The 12507-nt window shown below is 42.2% G+C and overlaps 1 protein-coding gene across 1 annotated transcript in view; it reads right to left on the bottom strand.

Annotated features, from left to right (window-relative positions):
* Positions 1-12507, bottom strand: part of ERBB4 (erb-b2 receptor tyrosine kinase 4) — a gene marked incomplete at both ends in the record, with an annotated part of 612462 nt that overhangs the window by 277046 nt on the left and 322909 nt on the right. Inside the window, one exon of the mRNA XM_080346338.1 lies at positions 8540-8726. Coding sequence (XP_080202464.1) covers positions 8540-8726 — 187 coding nt within the window. The remainder of the gene's footprint in view (positions 1-8539; positions 8727-12507) is intronic.

Raw genomic sequence — 12507 nt, 5'->3', positions numbered from 1 at the left:
CAGGTGGCTGCGTGTTTCAGTGTTTACAAAGCACACTCACGGTCACCGCACACTCAGCTGCCCTGAACTGCTGCCCTTGTAGCCGTCTCTGTTATCACATCCACTTTCGTGGGGCTGGGCAGAGACAGCAAATGAGCCAGGCCAGGAAGCATCTCTGGAGACAACTGTAATTGTCAGTCCCTTTTACTTCTCATAGATACATAAGGAAAGCTCCTGATGGTAAATTCCTTGCTCCTCATCAGAAACTGCTGTTATCTGTGTGCAAATTCAGAATCAGTATTCAATGTGGGTAAGCTAACAAAAGAGTTTTTCTCACCTTGGAAACTGCAGGCAGGACCTGTCAAGCTGCAGAGAGGTTCAATCTGTTGGAACTTATTTCACAGACTAAAACACAATGCATCCTCATAACAGCAGCATTTCCCTTTCACATCCCAACATACAAAACTTGTGTGATCAAACTCAGTTTCAGATAAACTCCTCATGAACTGCTGCTCACTCTTGGCCATGCACTGCCACACATCTCGAGGCTGCTGCAGACCCATCCAAGTTAAAACTGCCCTGTGTTGGTTTTGACGAGACTAGTCCCAGTGCTGGCCAGGCTGAGACTTGCAATGCTGCAAGAAACAGGTTTGTGTGCAGGCAAGGAACAAGCAGCCTGGGATGGAGCTGCCCGAGTGGAAGGCGGGAGCACTTGCCTCTATCAGCCTGTAGGCAGTGAAGGCTAGGTGACAGTCTCACCTCTGTGCCAAGTCTTTGGCAGGGCTTCTCTGCCCCCTCTGTTTGCAGGGGCTTCCTTGGAGCTAGATGTAGTGAATGAAACACTTTTTGGTTCATTGCCTCTCCAGTCCCTCCACAGAGAGTTTCTAGGGAATTTTCCTCAGCCACAAATGACATGAAAATGAGCAGGCATGAAAATATCCTAAGAACACCGATTATTTCCACTGTGTATAACTAGGAGCCTGATCCACCCTTCTTTGAACTCAGTGGGACTTTTGTGTTTGCAGTGACTGGTGTCCTAAGCCCTTACTCCTCTAGACTGGGCAAGAAAAGCTCACTCTAGGGTATGGGTTTAAATCCAGGTCTGTAAGCATATGCTGCTTTGCAGACATAGGCTGCGAAGCTACAAATGTCTTTGCTGATCTTTAAGTAAAGGAGCCAAACTTGACACCTGATCCCCAGAGTTTCATGCCATTTTGGGCCCTAGACATCAGCACCCTGCACTGCTGGAGGCTGGTCCCTCTGCCCCACCAGCCGCTCACAGCTCATATCCCCGTCGTGAGCGATGGAGAGAGCCCACCGCCCTGTGGCAATTGAAATTACCTTGCTCGGTAACCTGTGTTTTGCTAGAGAGTGCTGATAGGTTTCATTCCCCATGTAGCACAAGACACTATTTTACAAAAGCACCAAATCCCTTGTCAGCTGTATCCTGACACAAGAAAATAAGAAAATCAATGAATTCAGAAGACTGTAGATAGAAAGAGGTAAAATTAAAAAAAAAAAAAAAGAGAGAGAGAGAAAAAAACCCCACTGACATTAATGCTTCTTTCATTCACCCTAACTGAAGAAGATGTACTACTGGAGTAACAAGGATTTTAATCTCTAAAATACCTCGTCAAGACCAGACCTTGGCCTGGGCTGTGGAGAACAACCCAGCTCTTTGTTTCCTCTCCTAACAGGTAGGGAGCTGGGATATATTTTTTCAGCACTGCTATTGCTACAAACAGCATTATTTCTTTCCCACTTGTAATGCCTACTGCATTTTACTTAAGTTATAGTGTAGCTCAACAACAGATCTGTCTGCCAAAGTTGGATGTTTTGAAATGCCACCCATTCCTGACCCGCATGATTGAAATGGAGGGATTACTTGGTTCAGATGTTTAACTCCCTGTGAAGCATGTGGCCAGAGAAATCCCGGTGCTGCTAAAGCTCTTGAGTCACTGAAGTCAGGCAAAGCTACTCCATTACTAGAAGGCTTCAGTATTACTGGATTTATCTTGATTGCCCATATTTCTCAAAAGCTAAAGGGTGTTTCACACCTCCAGAACATGGAGAATTTCTTACTTCATAATTGAAAAATGCACACATAGAGACAACTATTGCAGAGAGGTGGAAAGGAGAAACTGTCAAGAAAAAGTGAACAAATTGTATTATTATTTTACATGGCATTATCAGGTGACAATAGCAGCGTATCTGGATATATTTTATAATGACATTTAAACTAACATTTATCAGTGTTAAATTCCACATCACACCAGATCCTCCCTGAGCAGCATTTTCATACCAAACTCTCAAAACAAGCCTAATTAAAGTAGGCAAGCATTACTGGCTCTGTTGTAGAAGTGGTGATTCACCACAGAAAGCAGCAGAGGCGTAGGTTACACCACAGGGCTAGGAAGGATTTTGTCTATCTGCTCTTGACCCCAGTCCATCCTCCCAGTCCACTCCCCTTTTTTACCCAGCAGCCATACAATCGAGACCCTGAAAGCCCAGGAAAATGTGTTCCTGTTTGCAGAGACCAGGAGCAATCTGCCATGTCCACCTTACTGGGTTATTTAGCCCAAGCAAAGGACCCAAGTGGTGTGATAAACACTATTTCTAAAGCTAGGTCTGCCCAATGCTAACTCAAGGGTCCCTGTACAGAGCCCTGCTACATGGTGCAGACATGCCTTGAGTCAGTTATCATCAGCTGGTATTAATCCTCACAGAGCACCCTCAGCAAAACATCCCTAAAAGGGCTTAAGTAGGAGTTTGGCACTAGTCAACTTATAAATTAAAGCATGAATTTAATTATCTACTGAAGAAAGTAAAGGGCAATTTAAATTTCAGTTCATTAGGAAATCAAAGCAAGTAAGACAATTTACACCAGCTAAGGATTTGGCCTAGTTTCTCCTCCCCATGATTTCAAGCCCTGTTTTCTTACAGAAGTTGCATGATGTGACGTTATCTTGCTGTGTGACATTGGAGACTTACATCAAACATTCTGTGTATTCCTGTCAATAAACTAGTTTGGACCATCTGAAATCCACTATATGCATTTTGTAGCTCACATGAAAATATTGGGGGCAGGGGGACACCAGCAAACAACTTTCTGCGGGATGCTTTGAATTTCCAGTTAAGAACATTTACCAAGACATCATTATTATGATGAGCTTTTAGTTTAATCTCGTCATAATCATTCTAAACAAGGTTGTGCATTTCTAACACTAGAGACAGAACTGAGAACAGTAAAGTGCTTTGAAATTAAGCATAAATTGTTGATCAACAAGTTGCAAAGAATCCCAGATATTAGTTATACCATTTAGCATGACAAAAGCATATCCAAAGCCTGTGCAAAATCCTAGCCTTACTGAAATTTAAAAAACAATGTCCCATTCTTGTTACTGATCATAATAAACTCATAAGTATTCATCTCATGGGACTCAAAATCTGTTTTTATTTCTGGCCCTATACAATATACCTATTTGCCTTGATACCACCTGTGAGCAATTTTCTTCTAGCTCAAGGCAGTTGCTCCTCAGCCTGCAGGTCCCTTATCTGGGATTCCTTGGGGCCACATCTGCAGCCGTGAGCCCAGGAGTGCCTGGAAGCGTTCTCAGGCGCTGATGCCAACTGGCAGGGTTGAATCCACACTGGTAATGGCATCCGTGCTCAGCACAGGGTGGCTGTGCACCGACTGCCAGCAGAGATCGGTCTCTGGATGTTCCTGGCTGTCAAATCATGCCTACAATGTCTGAGGAGAGCAGTAGCTGGAATAAGGCAATTTTTTTCTTTTTCCAGGAAACAGTCTAACAGTGTCCTGGGGGCGAGGAGACAGCAATGCGCTAGCAGGCACACTTGCATTTATGAGCACAGGGGCAGCCCCAAGTCTTGGCCCTTCTCTCCACAGGCATGATGTGAGCAAGGGGAAACCAGGGCAGGTTCTGCACCGTGCCCAAGGTCTGTGCCACCTCACAGAAGAGCCCTCCTTTCCCAAGGGAAGCACAGCCATGCTCGAGGTTTTCCTCCCTTTTCTCCTACCCACCAGTCAGTCAGCAAAGTTGTGCTGGGATACGAATGCCTCTGTGATCAGTGCAGCTCTAAGGATACAGGGAAAGAAGACAGGGTAGTCACAGAGCCCCTGCATTTTCTTCTACAGGGCAGGGAACTCCTGCAGCAGCTCTGCACACACAGGGTACCCAAAGGGATTTTTTAAACAAATTCCTCATTCCTCCATGTATCCTAGCAACACCTCACCGAGGTTAGAGATGTGCTGCCTTGCCCACCTGTTGCATAGGAAGCCTAAGGCAAGTTACATATTGCTTTCTTCCCCGCTCCCCTCACTAGTACAAAGCCGCAGTGATTAAGGAATGTGCCACAATCGGCACAGCCCAGTCTCATCTGCTCAGGCCCGGTGTCGCACACAGGCATTCACATCTCTAAACATCGTGAACTCAGCAATGACTTACATGATGTCCAAGGAAAGGTCTTGATGACATAGGCTGAGGGCTTTGTGATCAAGGCAATAAAAAGGGGGTGGCCTTAATCCCTGCCACGAAAATGTGAAGTCACACAGTGCTGAAGGAGCTCAGACCCTTTGCAGGCATCCAAATAAGATTTCCAAGAGAGTTGTAGGTCACATGCACAGTGAACAAAGCTGAAAGAAAATCTGACTCCTCCCATGCCCTTCCCTTCCCTCAATGAGCCGCAGTATAATTACAGTAAGCGAGGAGTCCTTGTTAAAAACAAACAAAAAACCACCACCAAACAAACAAAACCCCAAAACACAAGCAACTGGTAGAAAACCAACCTTTTTCATAAAAGGTGCCATTCCCCTAGCCCAGCACCCCCTAGCAGTTTTTACTTCTTGTAGGGGAAAAAAGAATGTTGAAAATATTAAAGAAATGATCGCAGGACTTTAGAATTTTGTTTTACAGAACAAGTAAAACCAAATTTAATCAAAACTTCAAAAAAAATCAAACCTATGACAAAAATCTGTAGAAGGGGAAATTGAAAATTGATCACTTTCTACGGACAGTGAAAACAGTCCTTTTCCTATGATTCTCCTGCCCATCAAAGTATATCTCCTTCCTCTGGCTAACACTAACCAAATCTTTTCAGCTACAATATGCAATTGTCACTTGAACTTCAGTTATTTTAATTTACCATTTATCTGCATTCCGGAAAAACAAGCAAATAGGAAACTACAGATGTTGTTGCTTTTTGTGTTACTGAACTAATCACTGCTAAATCCTTTTAATCCTTATATATTAAAGGAATTCAAGGGTTGCACAGACATGTAGGGAGCCTCTGTCTCCAAGGCCAATAAGGAAGATGAGGTTATCACTGCTCGAAGATGCACCATTTGCTGTAGTTCTCTCTTATTCATCTTCCCTCAGAAGAAAATATGGGATACTTCATAAGTGGTTTTGGCACTTGTGAGTTATCCCTCTTTCCCCACTCATGAAGATAAATGCTGTAATGAAACACAGCCATCAGGTATTCTCTATATTTGGAGTACTCAAAGTGTGAACAATGATTATGCCTTTTCATTGGATAAGTTAAGGTTGACTGCCTGGCTACCTGGGGAAGACAGGAATGATTTGCACTAGCTCATAGGCAATGAAAGGAAAAAGGTGGCATATTTTCTGCCTCAGCATCAGTTATTCTGCTAATCTCAGGCTGAATAGTACGTTCAGTATGTCAAACCTTCCTTTCGACTCTAAGACTACTTGGCAGCTGAATCTGCAAGCTGAGATGAGTCCAACTGAGATGACAGAATCTACTTCATTAATTCAATGTCTGTTTTTGATGCTTTTGTGGAACAATTGATGAAGTTTTTATAACAAGTGAGCAAAGGATTATTATAGGTAAGATTTTTTGCAAGTATCACATGAATTTTAGGACACAGTCCTGGCCTGCACTGCACAGAACTCCCTTATGGTTTGACAGACACCATGACTGAGAACTGGATCATATTTTCTGTGTGAGATAAAACTTACTGCCTTTATGCTGTCTTTTTTTTTTTTATAGTGCAAGCAAGGAAATTCAAGCATTTAAAGTTACATTTAAATATGAAAACTTGACAGGCATATCTGGCAATAAAAGCACAGCTGTTAACAACACACTGAAAATAATGCAATGGTACTGCACAGGAGGCTGAAAGCCTGTCTCTGGTTAAGTCTGAGGATAACCTGCATGTGAGAGCAGCTTCTTCATTTATTTAACACAGGGAGTAGTGTTTGTATTTGTGTATTGTGCAGTATTGGGCAGAAATGCCCCCAGGAACCCATCATCCAGCACTGCACAAATAAGAACAGAACTTCCCAACCCTCTTTGAACAATGCGTAAGCCCTGGAAAGACAGTTCTTCACATGCAAGGCAAGAGTTATGTTTATATTTTACTCAAGTGGAAGAGATGCACCATTCAAAGCCAATCTCTTGAGATCTGCAGTGGACTAGAAGGATGCAAGCTCACAGGGGCTGCTTCACCTTAAATTTAATAACAAATCACTGGTTTTTTCTGCTGTAAATATGGAGCAGTTGGTCAACACAAGACAGATTCAGACAGGTGATCTATCACAGCCTTGCAACATCACTGACTTCCGCATCCACCTGTTAGTTTATGCAGCCACTAATGCTAAGGATGTATTAGGGAAATAAATTAATATGCTCCAAGGAAAGCATTTGCAACAAGAAGCAGGTTGTAGGTTAAAACAGCCAGGTGCATCTTAACCAGTATACAAAACAGTCAAAGAACAGTTGCTGAAGAGACTCATGAGGCCCTGGCACACTCTACCTAGAAAATATTAAGAGTATTTTGAAGCACACACTGGCTCACATTCAGCACCCAGAAGCTATTTTAACTAGTCAGTGGAGACAAGCTAGTGTTATTAGGGCACTTTTCTTCCAATGCATTTTGAGCCAAATAATCCCATTGGAGGCCTTTGTAAACACCTAAATCAGATGAAATGGCTGTGGTGATCTCACATTAGGAAAGATTCAGAGGCTGAGCTAAGGCAGGATTTCTTATGCCACTTCTTTTGGTGCTGTGCCTATCACATAAAAGCAGCTTCCAGAGAGAATCTGTGGAGTCAGAGGAACCTCCTGTTGCCACAAGGAAGCTGGTTCAAGAGGAAAATCTTGAGCCATAGCCTACAAGATGTGTTTTTTAACCTTACCGAGCAGCAAAGCCACAGCTAAACAAGTACTGAAAGTACAACCATTGCCTCCTGGCAGAACCACCACCTGAGATTCAAAAAGAAAGGGTTCCCGTCTTCCTCTGGGCTTGGCCTCACACCACCTGTCTGTTTCAGTTTCACCCGGCTTAGTGTCTTTTACAAAGCATTTTGACACCCACAGACAATAAAAAGTAGACAAAGAATCAGACACTACTAGTATTACCCGGTGCTATGGCTTGGTATTATGTGGATGAAAGAAAGTCACAATGAACATCCTAAATTAGGAAGATGGGAAAAAATACGGGAACAGAAGGAGTAGATTGAGTTATGACAGTGATAGAGAGAAGAGTAGTAGATGGCAGGGATCGAGGCCTGAACAACAGGGAGCTGTAAGCACTTATGTGCAGCTCTGAGTACTGCGACACACAGAAAGCAGAGAGTGAAGAGTGCCTCAATATAGTTGAGGGCTCCCACCTCTCTTTACTCACATTCGAACTCCACATTCAGCTCAGGTCAGTGATTTTCAGTCAGCGTTTAGCCACTAGCAGAAATACAGCCATTTCACAATCACCAAAGCTTAGGATAGAAATGATCATAGCTGACGAGGAATCAGGTATAAATAAAATACTTCCAGTGAACTCCCTAAAAAGAATTTTTCACTGCCTGCACTTTATTAAGTTACAGTCCAGTGATATTTAGCCAACTTTTAATCTCTCAAACCACTGACTGTAGATTCCCAGCTGGGAGAAATGAAATGTTCATCTACCCCACATCATGATCCAGCCTTGAATTTACAGATGAACACAAACCCATGGACTTGGCTTACATTTGTGTCTCAAGAAAATACACACTTTTCTCACTACATACCAAGCATTATTTTTGCTTGGAACAGGGAGTCCTAAAATTAACTACATTAAAGATACAGTCTCTCCTTCCCACCCTGTTCCTTTCCCGCACCCCCAGTGCAGCAGCAATGGTGACAGCCAGCAGCAGGACGCTAATACTAAACTAACATGGTAGAAAATACGCAGCACCTGAAGAAACACATGTGCAATAAGCAAGGATCACTAGGAAAACAACATGCTCATGATATCAAAACTAAGAAAAAAGTTCATCTACTCTTTCAACAACTATTTTTGTTTCAAAGAGGCTCTTGGCATGACTTCCATACACAGCCTTTGATCAGTTCTGAGAAAAGTACAGATGTTAACCAAAAAAAGAATGAGATACTGATAAAACTCTCAAACAACATACAACTGCCAGTCTATCATGGTACCTCCATTATTTGCAGAATGCAAGTGACCGAGGGCATTGGGGCAAATATTCAACAAGCTCATTTTTTTTCTTGTGACTAATCCATCACATATGCAAGTTTCACTTACCCGTCAAGTTCTTCAAGCCAAGTTCCCTGAGTCCAAAGTTACCATCCTTTCTGTAGTTAAGAAATATTGCCAAAGCATATCGCTCTTCATAGAGTTTGGTCCCACGAACGATGCGCAGGTTCTCCAATGGCAGATATTCAAATTGATTCAAAGCCACCAAAACATAGCCTGTGACTTCTCGGATAGACTGAAAGACAACAATGAAACAAACACATTACAAACAGTCCATTTTTAATTGTTCTGAATTTCTTATACAGTGGATGATTTAGGATGAGATACTGGTACCCAAGGAAAACAAAACAAAACACAACACAACACTTTGGAAAACAAATTCTGTTTCAACTTACTGATCTTAAGCACATTCCTATCTCAACTGAGTTTATTAGAGATACTTGTTTGAAAAGCAGAAAACAAAAAGGTAGCCATTTTTATCAGTGTTATTAAAATTGAACAGAAATTCACAGTGAAGTATTAAAGACGCATGAAAGGATGACTTTGCACAAGCCAAAGGAGAGAGCAGATCCCAGGCCTCTGCAGGACACGAGCAGAATCCCTGGGGCAATGCCATGGTTCAGATAAAACTGTCTGTCTGCGGGTAACTCTCTGCTGTGCAGGATCTTCCAGGGTGAGACACAACATGGTGTGAGAGAGACACCTCCAGAAGAGCTCACCATCGAACCAGAACAGATGGCAGAAACAAGCGGCAGGTTTGGAAGGGTAAAGACAGACAAAGCACATATGTGTTAACACTTACTTTTATACTTCTAAATGAAATCAATCACTGAACGCTTGGAAACAATTAACTTCAAGTTTCACTTGGAAGTGCTGGAACCACACATGCTCTGTATCCTAGAGCTTTGACCAAAACCGGTATCAAAACCTTTAGCAAAATGATCGCTGCACCTTTGGGTTGGCTGACACCTTTGTTTGCTTTAGGTGAACTACTCAGTAACCCTCTTGCTCATATTCTGGAATTGGCTGCCTGGGTTGTAAAAGAAAAAACACTCCAAAGCCCAATAACTAGAAACAATTTTTCAAAGTCCAAAATATTAACAGAACTAAGATGTTTTTAGAAAGAAAAAAAGACCTTAAAGTATGCTTTTTTAGAAAAACAATGTTAATTCTAAGGAATTTAAATAAATGGCCTAGAAATCTGCAAATGCCTTTAGAGAGTGTAATTTCAACACTCAGGTAGAGCCCCAACATCCCTACACAGGCTGAGGGAACCTCCTGCCCAGAGCTGCTTCCAGAAACCGAATATTTACATTGAAAAGGGTCTCTCAAATACAGTTTTCAAATCTCACCTACTTCCATGCCTGCAGCAGCCTGCAACCACTGTGTGCATGTATATTTATGTGTGTATGTATATTTAATGGACAGAAATTGATATAACTACTTGTGTGCTTAAGTGGCTGCATGCACTTTTTTCTTCCCTTTGGCAAAGTCAATACCTTAAACAATACACAGAAGGAAAAAAAAATCTGCTTAGAGTAACGTGCACAGACTATAAGTAACATGATGGGGACTCCAGTCAATATCATAATAAAAACAAACAGGCAAACAATAGCAGGCATCAAATTAAATTTGTTGTGTATGTATCATTAATAAGGAACGGCAACATTGATTTGCAGCCCAAAGGACAGGCTTTTGCTTTGCTTTGACTTCATACGTAAGTGTGCAAGAGCCTTTTAATTAGGTTTATAGAAGTTCATAAGATTATTAACAAGTGTGGCAGTATCCATACAGAAGGATTTGTATGTCACAAACTCCAGGCACTATCTCTCCTCCTAAAGTCAAATGTCTGTTCTCAGCTGAAGCTGCTGAAAAAGCTCTGGAGCTATTTCAAGACTTGCTTGGCATCCAAACAGAGCACAATGTCATTACAGGACTTTGATGAGAACCCAGTGAGTTGAACTGGGCTGAGAAGTACGGTTCAGTAGCTCAATATTAAATGTAGAGCTGCATTATACCCTGGGACACTGATTCCATTATAATCAGCTTTCCCGCACTTTCATCATAGCTCTTTGCTTTGGTCAGGAATATGGTTTTCATTGTATGTAAAAATTTCCTTAAACTGGCTTTTTAGCCTTTCTTCAGAATTTAGGAAATATTAAAATCATACTCATGGCTTCATTTTCTCCACTGATATTCTGGGGATACTGTAATTGCTCTAATTCATTCAAAGGGATGTTTAACTTGGAATTGAGTTGAAAAAAAATAAAAGCAATTCCAAAACTGCATCTAAACAAGTCCTCCCTGCCATTTTTTGTCACTTATAACCACATTTTCTATTTTTAGACAATATCTTATTTACTGACAAACAGCAAGTCCATCTGAAAGGGCCTTAATTCAGCATGGCACTGAAATTAAGCACACACATCCCTAGCAGCAAATCTCCAACCCAAAGATTAAAAAAAAAAGGACAAAGTTTTGTTGTTGGTATCCGTGAACTACCTCAGAAGCCCTGTACTTTCTTTGTTTGGTTTATCTGATTGTAACGACAAATTACGGAAAGTATTTTGACAAACCAAGGGTCTTTTCCAGTCCTATGGCTTCCACCATATTGCAACATCTATTTATTTGCTGGAGAAACTGCCATGTTAATCTTTGCAAAACAAAATTATGAACGTAACCAAAGGGTTTCTAGTTTTCTAGAACATAGCAATGTTCTGACTGACCAAATCTAGTGGCCTGTTATATCAATTTGGGTTTGTTGTTGTTGTTTTTTTTAATTCGAATTTGAATGAAAAAGGCAGAGCAATAACATGTTTTGCAGGATAGTGTGTTGTCTGACTGGTCCAGCCTGAAAAAATGTACTGAGAGTGCAGCAGGCAGCTCAGGTTTTGGCTGCTCCCGGCCAACACTGTCACTTTGCCAGTCACTGCAAGTTTTGACATGATTCTTACTGAAAATGGACACCTGCCGGTTTGGAGCCTGTTGGCTTCCATGCAGACTCACAAATCCTCACACCAGACAGGATCAGCCAGCCTGATCCCCTCTGCACCTTGTGCCAAGGTTAGGTGTGATTTGAATTTCTCATCCTTTGCATACAAGGCTGAAAACCTTCCTGTTCAAGTATCCTGAACTTGGGTATAACCTCTGTTTGTTGTATCCTAACGCTCTGTTTGAGCTGCTTATGCTTCAGCATTAACCTGTGTTCCATCAAGAAGGTGTGGTGACTCACAGCAGTACTAGTCTGAGTGCCACCTCCTAGTTTGATTCTCCTGCTAGAGCTGGAGGTCCTTGCAAAAAAACATCTCTCATGAGTCCATCCCTCAGGAAAGAAAAAAGGAGATAAGGATGCAAACAACTGCATTTTGTTTCATAACCTACAACTGGAATAGAAAGAGGCAGATTAATTGCCAGTAGACTTAATGCTGCAAATTTCCAATGGGGAAAACCAAATGAACTCAGGCAACTTCCAGTCTTGCCCACTAACCACTGTGGCTTTACAAGACTCCCTCCTGCCCCCGTTACAGCGTTATTGTGACTGGGAATTCCTGGCCAGTGTGTTCTTGCCTTTCCTTGTCACCTTTCCAGCTCTTGAGACATGACCTGTTATGTGAAGAAGCAGAAGGCTCAGGCTACTGGAGCACTCCAGCTACTTCGGCAAATGCATTTTGTCTCCCCGAAGCTGTCTGGTACAGCAGCAGGAACAAGTGTGTAGATTTGAACAACGAATGGGCTGGAACAACCTGGTTCCCTGTCGCCAAGGGACACTGTTCATTGAGGTCCCTGAGCAGGTGCCTGGTTGTTCAAAAGCAGATGAGGAGACACCTCTGAGGATTCAAGCGCCAAAGGTGTCTGCTCCCCTGGCTGGGCCTGTTAGGTGTCAGATCCTGAAATAACAAAGAGAATGCTTCTACCGGGAAAGGGAGAAGGAAAAAAGAAAAAATAATATTAATCTTTTATAAATCTAAAGCATCATGAGCTGCTTTAAAAACATGCCAAGCCACAGGATCCAAGTC

The sequence above is a fragment of the Nesoenas mayeri genome (genome assembly GCF_963082525.1).
Source record: "Nesoenas mayeri genome assembly, chromosome: 6".
NCBI lineage: Eukaryota > Metazoa > Chordata > Aves > Columbiformes > Columbidae > Nesoenas > Nesoenas mayeri.
The sequence above is the reverse complement of the archived record's forward strand: the minus strand, read 5'-3'. Positions and strand labels throughout refer to the sequence as shown.